Source organism: Phocoena sinus, chromosome 3 (genome assembly GCF_008692025.1).
Source record: "Phocoena sinus isolate mPhoSin1 chromosome 3, mPhoSin1.pri, whole genome shotgun sequence".
NCBI classification, from domain to species: Eukaryota; Metazoa; Chordata; class Mammalia; order Artiodactyla; family Phocoenidae; genus Phocoena; species Phocoena sinus.
In genome coordinates, this window is record NC_045765.1 from 21,766,334 (window position 1) to 21,782,409 (window position 16,076).

At 49.1% G+C, this 16,076-nt stretch overlaps 1 protein-coding gene across 2 annotated transcripts in view; it reads right to left on the minus strand.

Moving 5' to 3' along the window:
• Positions 1–4,048: 4,048 nt before the first annotated feature.
• Positions 4,049–16,076, minus strand: part of HRH2 (histamine receptor H2) — a 48,249-nt gene continuing 36,221 nt past the window's right edge. The window contains exons 3-4 of one of the 2 annotated variants that reach the window (XM_032625032.1): positions 6,659–6,821; positions 4,049–5,575 (exon numbers count right to left, since the gene is read on the minus strand). In XM_032625032.1, coding sequence (XP_032480923.1) covers positions 5,549–5,575; positions 6,659–6,821 — 190 coding nt within the window. In that variant the 3' untranslated portion in view covers positions 4,049–5,548. Of the gene's footprint in view, positions 5,576–5,759; positions 6,822–16,076 lie in introns of those variants that run through there. The other variant, XM_032625031.1, reaches the window with a different exon arrangement.

The window sequence follows — 16,076 nt, forward strand, 5'->3', positions numbered from 1 at the left end:
GTCGAGCTCTGGAGCCAGGCAGACTTCAGTTCCCACCCAGGCTCTGCCACTGTAGTGCATTAGATGGTCATCCAGTTAACATTCCTCTCACTCCACCTCAATTCCGTGGGAGGGGTAGGTATACTCACTCCGTCCTTCACTTGCCCATGAGACTTACTTTTGTTGATGGTATGTATGTTTGCAGGCAAGATGCTCAGGAACCTGAAATGCACTTGTGTTCCTGGGCTTGCTCTCTTGTGTCCCTGCCATTTTTTGTGAGAAGAACATGCCTGGGTCGGCCTGCTGGTCCCAAGAGAAAAAGAGAGACTTATGGGGCAAAGATGAGCAACCCCCAGCAGAGCTTATCCTTGTTAGCCAGCCTACAACTTCATGAGTTATACAAATGTTACTGTCATATGCTGAGAGTGTTTGTGGATGTTTGTTACGCAGCACTACTGCGGCTCTTGTGAACTGATACAACCTCTCTGCAGTGGTGTGGCTTCGGCAAGGCTGCCCTCTGCTAAAGAGACCCCAAGGAGGAAGGCAAGGCTTGGTAGAGCTCATGGGAAACCTGGGGTGATCCCAAGGGGGTCTCTGAAAATTTCTTCTACACAAATGACCTGCCTGCACTGACTGGAGGTAGGGCATCTCTAGGAGGAATATTCTAATTTCTCAGAGATGAAAGAAGCCAGAGGGCATGGTAGAAAAGGCACAAGTGGATGGTGGGGCTTTGGGGAGCCAGGCCCCGCCTAGTGTTATTGGTGGGAGCTTGAACGAGCTGTGCCTCTCTGGAGGGCTGTTCAGCCACACACGTGCTCCATATCCACAGTTACACTTGTAGGTATGCTAAACACACGTGCATAGACAGACGGACACACACACGGACCACCCTCAGTAACAACAGAACCCACTTGCAGGTGTACACAAGGAAACATTGTTTCAGATGGTCAGCATATTATTATTTTTTTAATTGAAGTACAGTTGATTTACAATGTTGTGTTAGTTTCAGGTGTACAGAAAAGTGCTTCAAATGAACTTACTTACAAAACAGAAACCACTCACAGACACAGAAAACAAATTTATGGGTTACCAAACGGGAAAGGGTCAGGCAAGGGATAAATTAGGAGTTTGGGATTAACAGATACAAACTACCATATATAAAATAGATAAACAACAAGGGTCTATTGTATAGCACAGGGAGCTATATTCAATATCTTGCAATAACCTATAATGGAAAAGCATATTATTATTTAAATAGCTAGAAATTAGAAGCGATTCAGATGTCCACGGCTAGGGGAAACAGCTAAATGAACTGTGGGTACCGATACCATGGGACAAAATAAGGAGGGAGCCCTTTATGTGCTAATATGGTTGAAACTTGAAGACAGATTATTGAGTTCAGTTCCTGAGGTGCAGTATAAGTTTTATGTTGAAAACCAAGCAAAACGGAACCAAACGCCATACAGCAAACTTGTTAGCAGTGGTTGCCTTGGAAATCACTAGAGGAAAAGGATGGGGAGGAGTGGTCCCAGGAACTCTGGCTTTCTCTGTAATGTCACAATTTTGAAAAGAGGCCGTGTCTGATTATTGCTTAATCCTTACAAATTAATTTCATAATATGAATGATTAAAAAAATACCTGGACTTTGGAGACAAGCAGGTCTGGGCTGGAAACCATGTCACTTGGATTTTTAACTTGGGGTGAGCCCTGTCCCTGTTCAGGCCCCAGGTGGTGGGGATGCTAACCTCTGCCTGTGCCCAGTAGAAAAACTGGACCAGTGCCTGTGGAGGGGCTGACGTAACGTCTAGATGCGTGAAAGGGCTTGGAATTGTCAGTTGAAAGTGAAGGACTGGTTTATCTGGGAATACCACAGCCCAGAGGGCATGTCCCTCTGGGGCTCTATTTCCTTGAGAATCCTGCCAGGCCCGTCGGGCACATGAGAGCCTTCGCAAAGCCCCAGGGAGTGAGGGCCGAGGTCCAGCCAGGCCAGTGCTCTGATTCGCAAGGTGGCATCTCAGGGTGTGAGAAACATGTTGTTCTGCGTGACCCCGAATGGGGAGGTTGCGGTCATGGTGCAATGGCCTCCAAAATCACAAAATTATGAGCCCCGTAGGGCTGCTGGCAAGGTGAAGGGAGCCTTTTCCCAGTCACCCTGTGGGCTGTTGGTGACCAGTGAGGGCTCCTGAATTATCACTGGAATGCTTGGAATTCTGGTGGGATTTGGGAATCGGGGTGGGAGAAGTGTGTTCTAGGCTGTCATTCCTTGCTTGAGTGACCTGGAAAGAGCCCCCTAAAATGGACAATGAAGACGATAAACTCTCCCCCGAAGCTCCAGATGGAGTCTGATCAGCCAAGTGTTGACTGTCAGCGGTTTAGCTGAGACGAGATGCCAAGTGGATTCCCTCCATCCTGGCTCCGAGCATTTCCACCACCTGCCACACTTCTACCCTGCGTTTAAACACAGCCCGATGCGCACCAGGAATGTTTCCACTTAGAAGTTCATGCTTCTTTGGTCCACATCCTTCCACATTACACACACACACACACACACACACACACACACACATACACAACTCCCACACTTTCCACCCCGAGCGACCCCAGCACTGGCCCCCCTGTCCCATTCCTTCTCTGATTCCCTGGTAATGCCTGTCTCTCTGGAGGGCATGGAGGGTTTGATTCCTTTGGGTTCCCAGCCTGTAGCCTGAAGTCTGCTGTAGGGTCTGGAGTAGATCCTAATAAGATGCCGCTGTCAACCCACCCCTGCAATGGAGCTGCCTGTACTCACTCTGCCTCTACCTCCAGCCCCCTCAGTGGATTTCCCAGACTGGACTCTGAAAGGTCTTTTTATATACAGACCTCATCATTTTAGTCCCCTCTTGATGAGGGCCTTTCGAAGCCTTCCCATTACCCACAGGATGAGACAATGCTCCCTAGTGCAGCTCCCTCCAGAACTTCTCTGCTCCAAGACTCCTGCGGTAGGCCCTTGTACCCACCTGGGCCTACTTCCCCTCCCGCTGTCCCTCCTCCCTTGACCTTAGCAACAATGGTTTTTTGCTTCTCCTCTGCTTCCCACTGGTGGAAGCTGAACCTGTTGGAACAGGATTCTGGAAATTGTGGTTCCCAGGCTTCCAGCCCTGGCTGGGTGCCTATAAAGTGCCCCGATATTTACTGCACGCACAGTTACCATTCAGGGGACACTTCCCCATCCTTTTTATACTATCTACATAGAACTGCTTCACATCATCTAACGACTCCATTGGTCTACTGCTTTCATCTTCCCCAAGGACCTCTTAACACGCTCTGTCTTCTCTGCCCTGAAATATATCAAAATCCATTTCTGGCAGATCAGCTCCTGTAAGCTTTGATTGTGATGACTCACCATCTCTTCTCTGCCTCCTGTGGAAATGCATCAAGGTGTGTCTTCTGCAAGGCCCGAAGTTCAGGATTTCACAGCCTCCTACAGCCTCCTCCTTCCACCCCAGGGGACACTGCTCACCGCCGACACTGCAGTTATCAAACGGTGACCTTGACACTGGTCAGCTCCCTCCATTTTCCAAACCCTTTCATGGGTGCCTTTGGGAATCATTCCTTGCACAGAATCAATGAATTTTTTTCGTTGACCTGGTTTTTTACCTACACTTCACCCACCTACTCTTGACTGTGGAAGACTTCCCCGATTGACAAGTTTTCCATTTTAAAGATGTCTTTTTCTCCCACCTACCAAAAGCATCTCTGGATCTGACAATTTCTGAAATATTCCATTCCACAAACACTTACTGAGTGCTGACCATGTACCTGGCTCACTACGTGAGCGGGAAGAAGATCTGACCCTTCTGATCAGCCCGCCCCTCATTTCTAACAGGGCATTTCAAGGTGAGACCTAATTACCTGAAAACTCTTTTACCTTTTAAGGCAATTTCCCAGTTGGCCTTTACCCCAACATTTTATGATAATTCTTTTTCTAAATCAAGACACACCATATGATGAAGTTTGGGGAGTATTTCCTCACCAGGAAGTGAAAAAATAAAACCGCAAGGCAGCATCTGTTTTGATAGCTTTATTGGAACACGATGGTAACACAAAACAGGGATTTGAGGGCCCACCACAGATGCTTCCCCTCTAGGGAGCATATGCCCCACTTCTGCAGCCATCAGGGGCTCCAGGAGACCCCCGGGGGGGCAGGGGCAGCTAGAGCCAGACCTGCAGTGGCAAGTGGCATGTGAGCACATTGACCTCGGCCCTGACCAGCTGAGTCTGTGATCAGCCAGACCAGTCTTATGCTCCATCTACTTGGCCATGACTTAGAGATTCACCTGTCTCAGACTCCTGGGGAAATTTCCAAGAAGGGGATTCTGGGGTTTCCAGAAGGAATCCAGCCAAGAGACTGAGCATCTCTGGGGGCCATTGGGGCAAATCATGCCTTATATAGGCCAAACAGTCTTCTAAGGGCTAGACATACACTGGTCAACAGAAATAGGCAGGACTCATGAGCTCCTGAGTAGGGGAGAAGGACAGGGGTCAGGGAACCACACAGATGACTGTAAATGACAACCATGCCCATGGCTTCCAAGGACAGTTCTGTGGGTACGGGTGGGAGGACTGACCCAATAGGGAGGGTCAAAGAAGACTCCCTCAAGAAGTGATGTTTTGGCTGAGATCCTGTGGCTGAAAGGGCAAGAGGAGCTTTTCAAGTCATGGAAACAGCTCTGTGTGTGTCCTGGTAGCTGGAGGAGCAGTGAGATAAATAAACCCAACGGAGAAGGCCGCTAGGGTTGGGATGAAGAGATGGAAGGGAGTGTGGGGCAACAGGAGGCTGGAAGGCACGTCGGAGCCCACCACGCGGGGCCTGAGGGCTGTGGGAAAGATGTTTTTCTGTATGGGTTTGCATTTTGCACAGCCCAGTGTGGCCGTGGGGTGGACGGTGGGCTTGGGGGAGGCCAGTGGGGAGTACGGGAAGCTGTTTCAATTGTCCTGATGGAGGGGATGGCAGTGGTACTGAGTGATGACAGGGCAGGTGGAGAGAACCAGGTAAATGGTGGATACAAGCGGGAGCTAGGACACAAGAGGATGGACCATGCGGAGCCAGGAGAAAGTTGATGCCAAGATTGACTTTTGGAGCCCATGGCAGGGCTTCTGTCCAAGAAGGGGGACCCTGGGAGAGGAGCGGTGCAGGGAGATGGTCAAGGTGCAGCTGTGGACATGCTCACGGTGAGGTTGAAAGTTAGTCAAAGGCTCCCAGAAGGAGCCTGGGCTCCAGGTACACATGTGTGAGTAATCTCCTTAGAGGTAAGTCTCTTGGTACCTTCAGTGGGTGGAGACGAGGCCACAGAGGGCGAGAAATCGCAGTGAGAGGAGAAGACTCAGGACTGAGCCTTGGGGAACAGCGCATGTGGTGGCTGGGGAGAGAACGGTGGGCTGAAAGAGGGACTGAAAAGGCAGGGGTGGATGGGGAAGGGGGACCACAACAGGGGTTCTTGGAGCCAAGGGAAGAGTGGGCTCAGGGAGGGGCAGCGGTCAGCGAGGAGAGCCCAGGAACACCCTCATCTCTCTGGGGCTGCCACCTCCTTCACCTCCTTGGGTCTCTTCCACAACCCTGAAAATAGGAAAGGAGAGCGTAGCCCCTAGGACGGAGGAGAAAAGAGCTGCTCCAAGGTGTCTGCCGCCACACCCACGGTCCCGCATCCAGTAGAGGGTGCAGCGGGGCCAACTTCCCCACCCCTGCCTGTCATGTCCTCACCACCCCCACCTCTCCCTGTCCCTCCCTGTGGCCCCGCACACTTGCCCCAGCAAGTCTGTTCCATGCCACTCCTTGTTGATAGAAAGCACCAGAGAGGGTCAGAACTGCAGCATGAAGGGACCCCCCCCCCCACAAGCTCCGGGTCTGAGCCTCGCTAGCAGGAGGGGCTGCTGAGTCAAGGAAATATCGTGGCCTCTCCTGAGAGGCAGTGAGGTGTTGTGTCAAGAGCATGGGCTTCTACCCATCCTCCCATTTGTCTGTTCGTCTGTTTGTTCCTTCCTTCCTTTAGCAACTATTCTCAAGTGCCTCCTATGTGCCAGACACACTTTCTAGCTGAGTGGCCCCTTACTCCTCTGAGCCTCAGTCTCCATTCCTGTAAAGACAGGTCGACCATCCCTGCCACATGTAACGAGGATGACGTGAGCTCAGGCGGGTGACGTACTCGGCACACAGGAGGTGTTCATTAAAGGCTAACGTCCTTCCTTTCCCTTCCCTTCCCTCCCTTCATCCCGCAGGAACCACGAGGGAGTGAGAGGCCAATACTTCATGGCAATAGCCCTCTGCCGTGCTCAGAGGGCAGGCGTGTGTCGGCACATACACCTCTGTGTACGCACCTGTGTGCACATCCCCGAAAGTCCCACCGTCTCTGCCCGTGACTCAGGGCCAGCACCAACCTGAGCTTTGAACCCATGGGATTCAGCAGACCCAGACCCAGGGGAGTCTGAGCGCAGAGCAGGCTGCTCCATCCTAGGCCAGAGGACCCCAGCACCCACCGTGTGCTCTGGGAGTCCCCAGACTCAGGCTAGGGTGTGTCCTCGGTGGTTTGGGGGCGGCTGCTGGGTCCTTAGTGGCTCCAGGAGTCAAATTTTGGTGACTAGAAGCAGGATCTTCAGCATTCTGGGGCTGGGTCTAGACAGCCTCAGAGGGCAGCATCCTCACCGATTCCTGGGCCAGTGTCCTTAGCAGCTCCTCAGACAGTGGCTCTCCCGGCTGCTCCTCCAAGGGGCCTCCCACGTGTCTCTGGAGGAAACTAAGCGCCCACAGGCTCTTGCAGCAGCTCAGAAGATTGCTGGAGCACAGGGTGCAGGACATCGCTGGCTTCCTGGGGAGACACAAGTGTAGGTTAGGGCTGAGGTGACCACTGAGCAAGGCCAGTTGGGCCAGACTTTGCCTCTGGCCTTTGCTTCTTCTAAGCCGGGAGCTGGGAAGGGTGGGGTGGTATGGGGCGGGGAACCTCCCACGTGAAACAGGGACTTGTTCCCTCAACCCACAATGGGGAGCATCCAGGAGACTTGCTTTCAAACCCCAAATCAGCTTCTAACATGCTGTGTACCCTTGGTCAAGTTACTTAACCTCTCTGAACCTTAAGTGAAGGTAAAAATAACCACCTTTCCAATTCTTGAAAGCATTAAGTGTTATAAAATATGTTTAAAAGTATCCCACACATTGCCTGGCTCATGGTAGGAGCCCAGTGAATGTTTGCTATTTCTGTGTCTGAATAAAATGATTCCTGAACACCTACATCATGTTTTGCATGAGTTGGGGGAAGGCTGGGAGAAGAAGACACAAAGATTTATTCAGCCTTGCATTAAAATCAGTTGTGAATGTGTCTGTCTCTCCATTAGAATGTGTGGTCCCTGAAGGCAAGGCGCTTGCCTTTCAAACCCCTGCTAAGTGGCTGCTGGCACATAGTAGGTCCTCAGTTATGTCCATTGAGTCAAGCTGATTGAAGGTCACTGAACGTAAGTTAGCCAAACACTTGGGAGGAAAGTTTTTAACAAAGTATTTGACATACATTTTCAGAAAGATGAAGACTTCCCCCATATCTGGGTATACAAAATTCCTTTGGCCTATTGCCTGCTAAGATGTGGACAGCTGACCTGCTTTTTCCTTCCGATACTTTCAGTGAGTAAGAATTCCTTCATCGTTTTTATTTCAAGCCTTCTGAGGTCAAGAGAAAAAGCCTCAGTGTGGAGGGCCTGTGTTTTTAGTACTCAACACGCAGGTGTCCCTTTATAACCCGGAGTTGGGGCAGGCTCAGAGCTTTAATCAGGCAATGGGATCTGGCCAAACTTGGGTGGCATTGTTTTGTGTCATTGTTTCTATGATCACAAGTACTTTCTGTTTTCCACAAGTGATACTGCATTTCCATTTATGGTGATGATACAAAGTCTTATAAATATATTTCAGTGAAAACAGCCAGGTGGTGTAGAGACTTAAGTGTAAATTATGCAGTTGGGAGAGGACTATGGGCTGCACAGGGAAGGGGATTTGCAAGCAACTGTGGTTTGAGGAGTGTCCTTGCAAGCCCCGGCCCATCCTGTCTCATGCTTGGACCCAATGCAGGAGAAGCTAAGCATTGCTTAGCTGCATTGCAAAGTGTCTTGGTGTCCCTAGACACTTTGCCTGGGGTCTCTGCAGCTCCAGGGCAGGACAAAAATCTGGCTTTAGCTCTGTCTAAGGCAATGGATGCTACTTAGTTTCTTGCTTCCCTGCCTTGGCTGGAGCAGTAATTTTCTTCATCCAGTTTCAGGCTGGAAGCTAGCCCTTGCTTGGTCCTGACACTCACTGCGGGTCCTCCGGATGCCCTGTGAAACTCGTGCCTGGCCTCAGCTCTAGCCCTCATCTGTTAAGGTATTCTGGCCACCAGAGGAATCAGACTCACTCTCTTCCACATGGAGAGAGAGAAAACATCATGCTTCCCCTTAGAGTCCCTCGGAGGGGAGTATAGATTTGGATGCCGGCTTTTGCAAAGGCTTTGTGAACAACGACACAGCCAACACCCACAGCCAACACCCAAGCTTCCTTGGACGCATGGTATGTTCTGGCTTAGCCAGTACTGGAGGCCTTGCATGGCCCGAGCTCTCTCGTGGGTTTGGCCAGCCCCACCGTCCCCAGAACACCTGCCCTCACCTGGACCTCCAGGTCACACCCCTGCACTTCAGAGGCTCCGGTTCTTCTCCATGCCAGCAGTGTACATATTTGACCAAGTAGGCAGGTATCTACCCTTGGATTAACATTCCAGATGGAGCCTGAAGTGTGATAAAGTGACTTTCACGTAGATTAGATTGAAATTATCAAAGACAAGCTAGCTCTAGGCTAGGAAATTACCTCCCTTCTTCTAAAAGGCTGTGAAATCATTTAAAATAATATTATTATGGAAGGATCACATGTTCATAGTAAAAAATTCAGAACATAGAGACTAACAAAAAGAAGAAAATAAACATCTCAAATAACTCCACTACTCAGACATATCTTTTTGCTACATGGAGATTGTGTCAAAAAATATTTTTAAATGAAATACATCAAAGAGGCTATATAAAAAAAACACGTGTGTGGCTTAAAATATTAAAGAATATTAAAATGAATACAAGTGTAACCACCTCTCAGGTTAAGAAATAGAATTTACCAGCCCCTGATTTGTTTCAGCAAATATGTATGTACCCCTGAATAGTATACTGTGTTGTTCTGCCAGGATTTTTCTTTTATATAAATGGAATCATGTTTTAGGATTCTTTTCTGCAGCTTCCTTTTTTTAGTTGTTGTTCAACATTATACTTTTGAGATTAAACTCTGTCAATGCGTGAACCTGTAGTTCATTTTCACAGTCATAAAATATTCCATTATGGGAAGATACTCCAATTTATTTATCCATTCACCTGCTGGTGGACATCTGGGTTGTTTCTCATTTTTATCTTCTCCCTTCTCATACTTGTTTTTGAATCTACACTCTACTGGCCTCATCAAATAAACAGGAGAGTTTCCCTTTTTCTCTTCTCTGAAGAGTTTGAACAGGACTGGAACGATCTTTTCCTTGAGTGTTTGGTAGAACTCCTTAGCAAAACCAATTACTACCGGTGTTTCATTCACTTTCTTTATTTTTTTTATTTTTTTTTGTGGTACGCGGGCCTCTCACTGCTGTGGCCTCTCCCGTTGCGGAGCACAGGCTCCGGACGCGCAGGCTCAGCGGCCACGGCTCACGGGCACAGCCGCTCCGCAGCATGTGGGATCTTCCCGGACTGGGGCTCGAATCCGTGTCCCCTGCATCGGCAGGCAGACTCTCAAGCACTGCGCCACCAGGGAAGCCCACTTTCTTTACTTTTTAATGTTTATAGGACCATTCGGGTTTTCTATTTCTTCCCAAGTCAGTTTTGGTAAGTTCTGTTGCTAGGAATTCGTGCGCTGTATCTGAATTTTCCCTTGTTTGGGGCATAAAATTGACCACAATGTTCTTATCATCTTTCTTAATCGCTGTAAAATCTATAATAATATCTCCCTTTTAGTCTTAATATTGTTTGCTTACGATGTTAATGATTAATTTCTCTTTGTGGCTTTGTCAATGTTACTTTGTCAGTTTTACTTTTTGCAGCTGGTTTATTTGGTACATACAAGTTTAGAATTCTTATCCTTCTAGTGAATTGAGTCTTTTTTCAAAAGATGGTCTTTATCTTTAGTAATCCTTTTTGCTTACAGTTCACTTTGTCTGATATTAATATAGCTACCCAGATTTCTTTTGGTTAGTTTTGCTTAGTACATCTTATTTTTCCTTCCTTATACTTTCAACTTTTTTGTTTTCTTAAGTCTATCTCTTGTAAAAATATTTGTTTGGGTTTAAAAAAAATCAAATCTGACAATCTCCATTTTTTTTAATTGGCCCAGGTTATTCCATTTACATGTCCTGTGATTACTGATATATTTTGACTGATTTCTTCAATGTGATTTTGTGTTCTACATTTGTCCCATCTTTTCTAAAATTTCCTGTCTTTTTTTTTCTTTGCTTTGTTTTAAACTGCCTTTTTTCTCCTTCTCTTTCCTCCTTCCCATATGGAATTTCCATCCTCTTATTAAATTTGTTTGCCATGCATATTTAACTTAATAGTGTCTAGTGGTACGGAGCCCTTCCTCCTTTACTTAGCTTGCCATCCATGCCAAATGTAAGTTGGGATGAGACACTAAGCTGGAGTCCCACACTGTGTAGACTTTATTACATTACACACATCTAGAGATACTTGTACGTCTAATATTCCTGGACTCCCTTATGGCCCATCTTTGCCCTGAGCTCTGACACTTGAGGCTCGGAGATGTGTATGGGGTTCTAGGAGAGCACATAATAGGTTGTCTGCCAAGTGCTTATGGTAAACATCTTATTTTTACCTTCCCATCATCAATTCCCCTTCTCTTGGTAATAACACCTTGATTCTTCTTTGGGATCCAAACTTCCTTACTCTTTGCCCATGTGGGTGAGGTGAGATTTACCTTATTCATTGCATTGGCTCCAGGTCTGGGTACAGAGGTAAACACAGGACCCCATCCAGCCAATGAAACTTAAGCCTAAAACTTTCTGTTGGAACGGGAGGAAAGGAGAATATTTTCCATTGGGGCTACTAAGATGGTAAGATGTAAGCTTGGAGCTCCTGGTGGCCCCATGGGGAGACTCTAACTGAAAATGAAGGCAACACAGGGTGAAACTGAGTTGAAAGCTGGAGAAAGACAAATTCATGATGACATTTGAGCTCCTGAATCCAACTTGAAGCTACCCTTGATTTCTTCAGTTCTATAAGCTAATTCCCTACCTCCACCAATCCCAGCCTCTTTTAACTGGGTTTCTGCTACTGACAGTTCACAGTGTCCTAATAGCATTCTTAAATAAATGTTCTTTGAATATCTTTTCACATGAGGGTGCTATAATATGTTCAGCCACCAGGGGTCAGGACCCAGTTTCAGTGAGAAGCCTTGCTCAGTCTCGCTCTGAACCTCGGTTTCCTCATCTGTGAAATATGGTAATAATATCAAGCTCACAGGACTATTGTAAGGACTACAGATAATGACTGTCAGTGACCTTTTCCATTACCATCTACGGCTTATAGTACAAATTATCACACAGAATCACCACATGCACACATTACTCTGCTCTGTCTTGACCTTGCACCTATACACATGTCATCCCCATGGCTTGCAATTCCTTTACCTTCTTTGCTGTGCACTTTGAAGTGTTTCAAGGTTCTGTTCAGGCATCACCTCCTCTGGGAAGCTGTCTCTGAGGTCTCCCAGGATTACTGATTCCCTCCTGGCTCCTACAGCCCCTCTGCTGAGACACTTACCTCCTTGGGTTAACCATCAATTTACCCGTCTATCTCCCAGACTAAAGGCAGGTGTTGGATCTTTTGTCATCTACCCCACTGTCCAAGTTTATAGCAGGTGCTCAATCGTGTGTGTGAACTAATGAATGAAAAACTCAGCCAATCTCATTTTCGATAGCGATTCTCCCATTTTCTGACTTCCCAAGTCCACAGATCAGCAGAAGCAAAAGCACTTCCCCTGGCTGTGGGGCAGCCCTTACCCCACTCTGTGTGGTGTCTCATGCTGGCTTTATTTCTATATCTACCTTCCCACTCCTACCAGCCCAGAAGAGGATTGTGAGCCAGGACCTTGGGACAGACAGTGAGGCATGGTGACCATTTCAGCAAATACCTGCTGAGCACCAGCCCTGCGTTGGGATGATTGGGACAAAATGTGAGATTTAGAAGCAGGAGTCATGCATTCAGTTTGAGGCTTCCTCACTCCCCTGCTGTCGGGTCTCAGACAACTCCACCTCCCTATCGAAGCCCATCTCCTCATCTGTAAAAATGGGCATAATCCCAGGGGAAGTGCTGTAGAAGCCAGGAGAAGTGATGGGAGAAATGTTTAGAAATTCCAGAAGATTCTCCCTTTCTCCCTCCTCCTTTGTTTCCCAAGACGGGTACAGCCATTAGCTGCTTTTTCCTGAGGGTCACCAAGAACTGGCCCTTGAGGGGCTGCGTGTTGTAGGCTGGGCTGCTCCCTGAACCCAGACCCTTGCTTATCCTGCACCCAAGCGTCTGGGGGAACTGCCACACCCAGAAGGGCAGTTTCACGTGTATCTTGGGAACTGGGTCAGTGCAAAGTCCCCTCTCCTTTTTGAGGAAAGGGAAGTGGGAGAGCTTAGAAAGGGGAAGTGGCCCTCTAGTGCCCTGGGAGCCAGCTGCAACCCACCAAGTGTCTGTTCCCTTGCCTTACACTTTTGCCAAAATCAGAGGTGACCCTCTTCTCCAAGCAGACATAATTTCTGGTTGTCCTAAAATAAGCTATGAGGTGGAAATTTCAGGCTGCCAAGTTACCCAGAGCCCACTCATATGAGTGTTATCTTCAAATAACTTTGTTTTCTACCACAAACCAGTACTTCCCAGTATTTGGCCGAAAGGACCAAACGTCAGCCCTCCACTCATGAAAGAAATGATTTTTTTCAGGGCCTTCTCACACTCTTCCGGAAGTAAACACAGAGGGTTTGCCTGTGTCAGCGTCTGCTTTGAAGGGTGGAGGGCCGGGGCAGGATGATGGGCGCCCATGGCCAAGTCCATAGATGGAGCTCTCTTTCTGTCCTTCAAGCTGGGCAAAGGCTTCCTGCAGGAGTTTTGCAAAAACAGTGTTCATTTTCATGACAAATAAGGTGGGAGAAGCATGCACCCACCACTGGGAGAGCCAAGGCCTCAGGGCATGGGTCTGGCCCTCAGTCAATAGTCACGTTGAGTGCTTACTGTGTGTTTGGGGTGCCTTGGGGGCCCCACCACCCACTTCTTTACAGATGAGGGAACTGGCTCTTCCTGGGATTAAGTGACCTGCCTGACCAAGGTCACGGCAGTGCGTGGAGGAACAGGGCTCTGTGCCACGTCTGCTAGGTCCAAAGCCTGTGCTCTGAGCCCTAAGAGCTACCAAATGACAGCCACCATGCACTGAGCCAGGCCTGGTTCTGGGCGTTTTGTAAATATTAGCTCGACCTCAAGGGGTAGGTACTATTAGTCCCCTATTTGATGGAGGAGGAAACTAAGGCACAGAGAGGTTAGGAAACTTGCCCAAGGTCACATAGCCCGTGAGGAGTGTTGGGCATTGTTATAGCACGCCGGGCTTGCTGCTTGAAGGAGAAGTGAAGGCGTGGTGCGGCTTACTTCCACTCAACCCTTCCTTTGCCTCCGTGTCACCCACTTTTCGCTGATGAATGAGACGGCAGAATAATAAAATGTTGAGAGCGATCATGGGTCAGGCACTTAACGTTGAACTCTCACAATATCCACGTGATACATATGATAGAGTTACGATATTTTTATCCTCAACAGGTGAGGAAGTCTGAACTTCCCAAAGAACTTCAGTTCACTTGCACAGCAAATAAGTGGTGGAGGATTGAAAGAGCCCAGCTTGGCCCACCTGCAAAGCTGGAGATTCCCTGCCCCCACCTCCCCTCCCTGTCCAATGCATGTGGACTCTGGGCCATGCTCAGATCTCCCCAGTCCCAAGGGAGATCTTGTGTTTACCCTGCCTGGCTGCTTCAATCCTAAGTAACCTCTATTTGAGACTGGCTGGCTTGCCCAATCCTCTCCCTGAAACTCTGGAATGTTTTGTAAAACCGAAGGAAACCCCCAAAACCCTGCCCACTCACGCCAGTGGGTGCTCACGGAAAAAGAACCCACAGTGCCCAAGGCAACTCTCAAAGTCATGTCCTATCACTCACTCCATCCCACCCCTCTGAGGCAGGCGAAAGGTCACGCCCATTTCATAGATGGGAAATTGAGGCTCAGAGAGGCTGCCATTTGCCCAAGGTCATCCAGGTGGGTCGGGCGCTGCCTCCTGGGCTCAGCTCCTGGCATCACTATGCCAGTTCTTTTGACTGAAGACTTATTTGCTCTGTAGTCTCTGAACGGCTCAGGTCCTGGACGTGGGCTCACCTCTCTGATGGTTCCTCCTTAGCTCCTTCTTCTCCCTCTTCCCTGCCCCTCTGTCCATCCTTAAATGCCAGAGACCCCTTCTCCTTGCCAGCTATACCTCTGCCCTAGTCAGTCCCCCTCACAGCCCTTCTAGGACCCTCCCCCTGAGTGGCGTCCAGTAAGTAATGCCTTCAGAGGTGGCTGGTGGGCCCCTGTACAGCCAGTCTAGAAAACAATTAAGCAAAGTGTAATAAAAGGCCTCAAATATCCCTCTCCTTTCACCAGTAGTTCCGGTTCCAGAAACTCAGTTTCTGGGGAAATAATTTGAAAGAAACATATGTTCTCTGCATGGAGATGTTCATCACAGGACTACCTATAAGAGCAAAAATGACGTCGAGACGAGGGCAAAATACAATAGGGGAACATTTTAGTCGGTCTCGAGTCTCCTCATGGAGCCCCATGCCTGCCAGTGAACTACTGTGGACGACACTGTTCTCGGGCCTGTATATCTATTCTCTAGCAACATCCCCATTTACAGATGAAGAAATGGAGGCACGGAGAGGTAACGTGCCCAAGGTCAATCAGGCAGTCTGACTCTAGCAGGCTCAACCATTCCCAGGGCAGTGGTGGTTACTAGTCACCATCACCGGCTAGTTAGGTGTTGAACGTGGGCCAGTGTGTCAGGTGTGTGGTGCGTCGCTGGTGGGGTAGGAGAGGATACTAATTTGAGATATAGTGGGCTTGTCCCCATTGCCAGTGCCACACCCCCCTGCCATTCAGGCAGTGACTTGGAACAGAAGCAGAAACAATGGTGAGAGAGTTCAAGGGCATTTGGCTTTCAGGAGCCTGTGAGAGCAGTTCCCCACCACCCAGAGAGGAGGCTGGGGCAGGAGGCTGAGTTAGCTGCTAGAGTGGGCCCTGCCCCCAGCCTCTCCTTTGAGGGTCAGAATGATCATTGGAGGTGAGGTGAGGGTCTGAAAGTAGAGGGGCTTGTGTCCTACTTCCTAGGACAAGGTGGGTGGGCCTGCAGACATGGCCATGAGGAGGCTTCATGGAGCTCTGTACCCCAGGTCCTCTGCTCTCACATGGGGCACAAGAGGCCCCTAAAATCTCCCAGACCTACAGTGAGCCCTAGCTTGTGGCTGGGCCTTGGGGCCTGCCTGCTGGGCAATTCTTGGGGGCCTGTAGCAGAGGCCGAGGCCCTTGGGAGGGTGTGGCTCTTCCTTAGCAATCCAGGTAAGGCCTGGAGCAGGCCAGCTGTGTCCCCAGGGCCCAGGCATGGCATGGGCACCATGGATGGAGAAGGAAGCCATGGGGGCCAGACAGCCTCCGGGAACTTAGCTTGCCCTGGAGGGAAGGAGGGGGCAGTGGAGAGACTCTCGGATTGACTGGGTTCAACTTCCAAAGTCACCATGTTTACAGCTGGAAGTGCCTGAGAGCCCCTGACCTGGAAAATGTACGTTTCTCCACCATCCATGAAGTGCTGGCCTGTGGGCATCCACAGCAGAATGAAGCAAAGACTCTTACACCTGAGCGGACTCCCCGTGCTCTGCTCTAAGCTTCCGTCCCAAGCCAAGCATTAACGCCCTTGGTCCTTTTCCCAGCCCTGGGAGGGAGGGGCTGGGATGATCAGTCCTACTTTT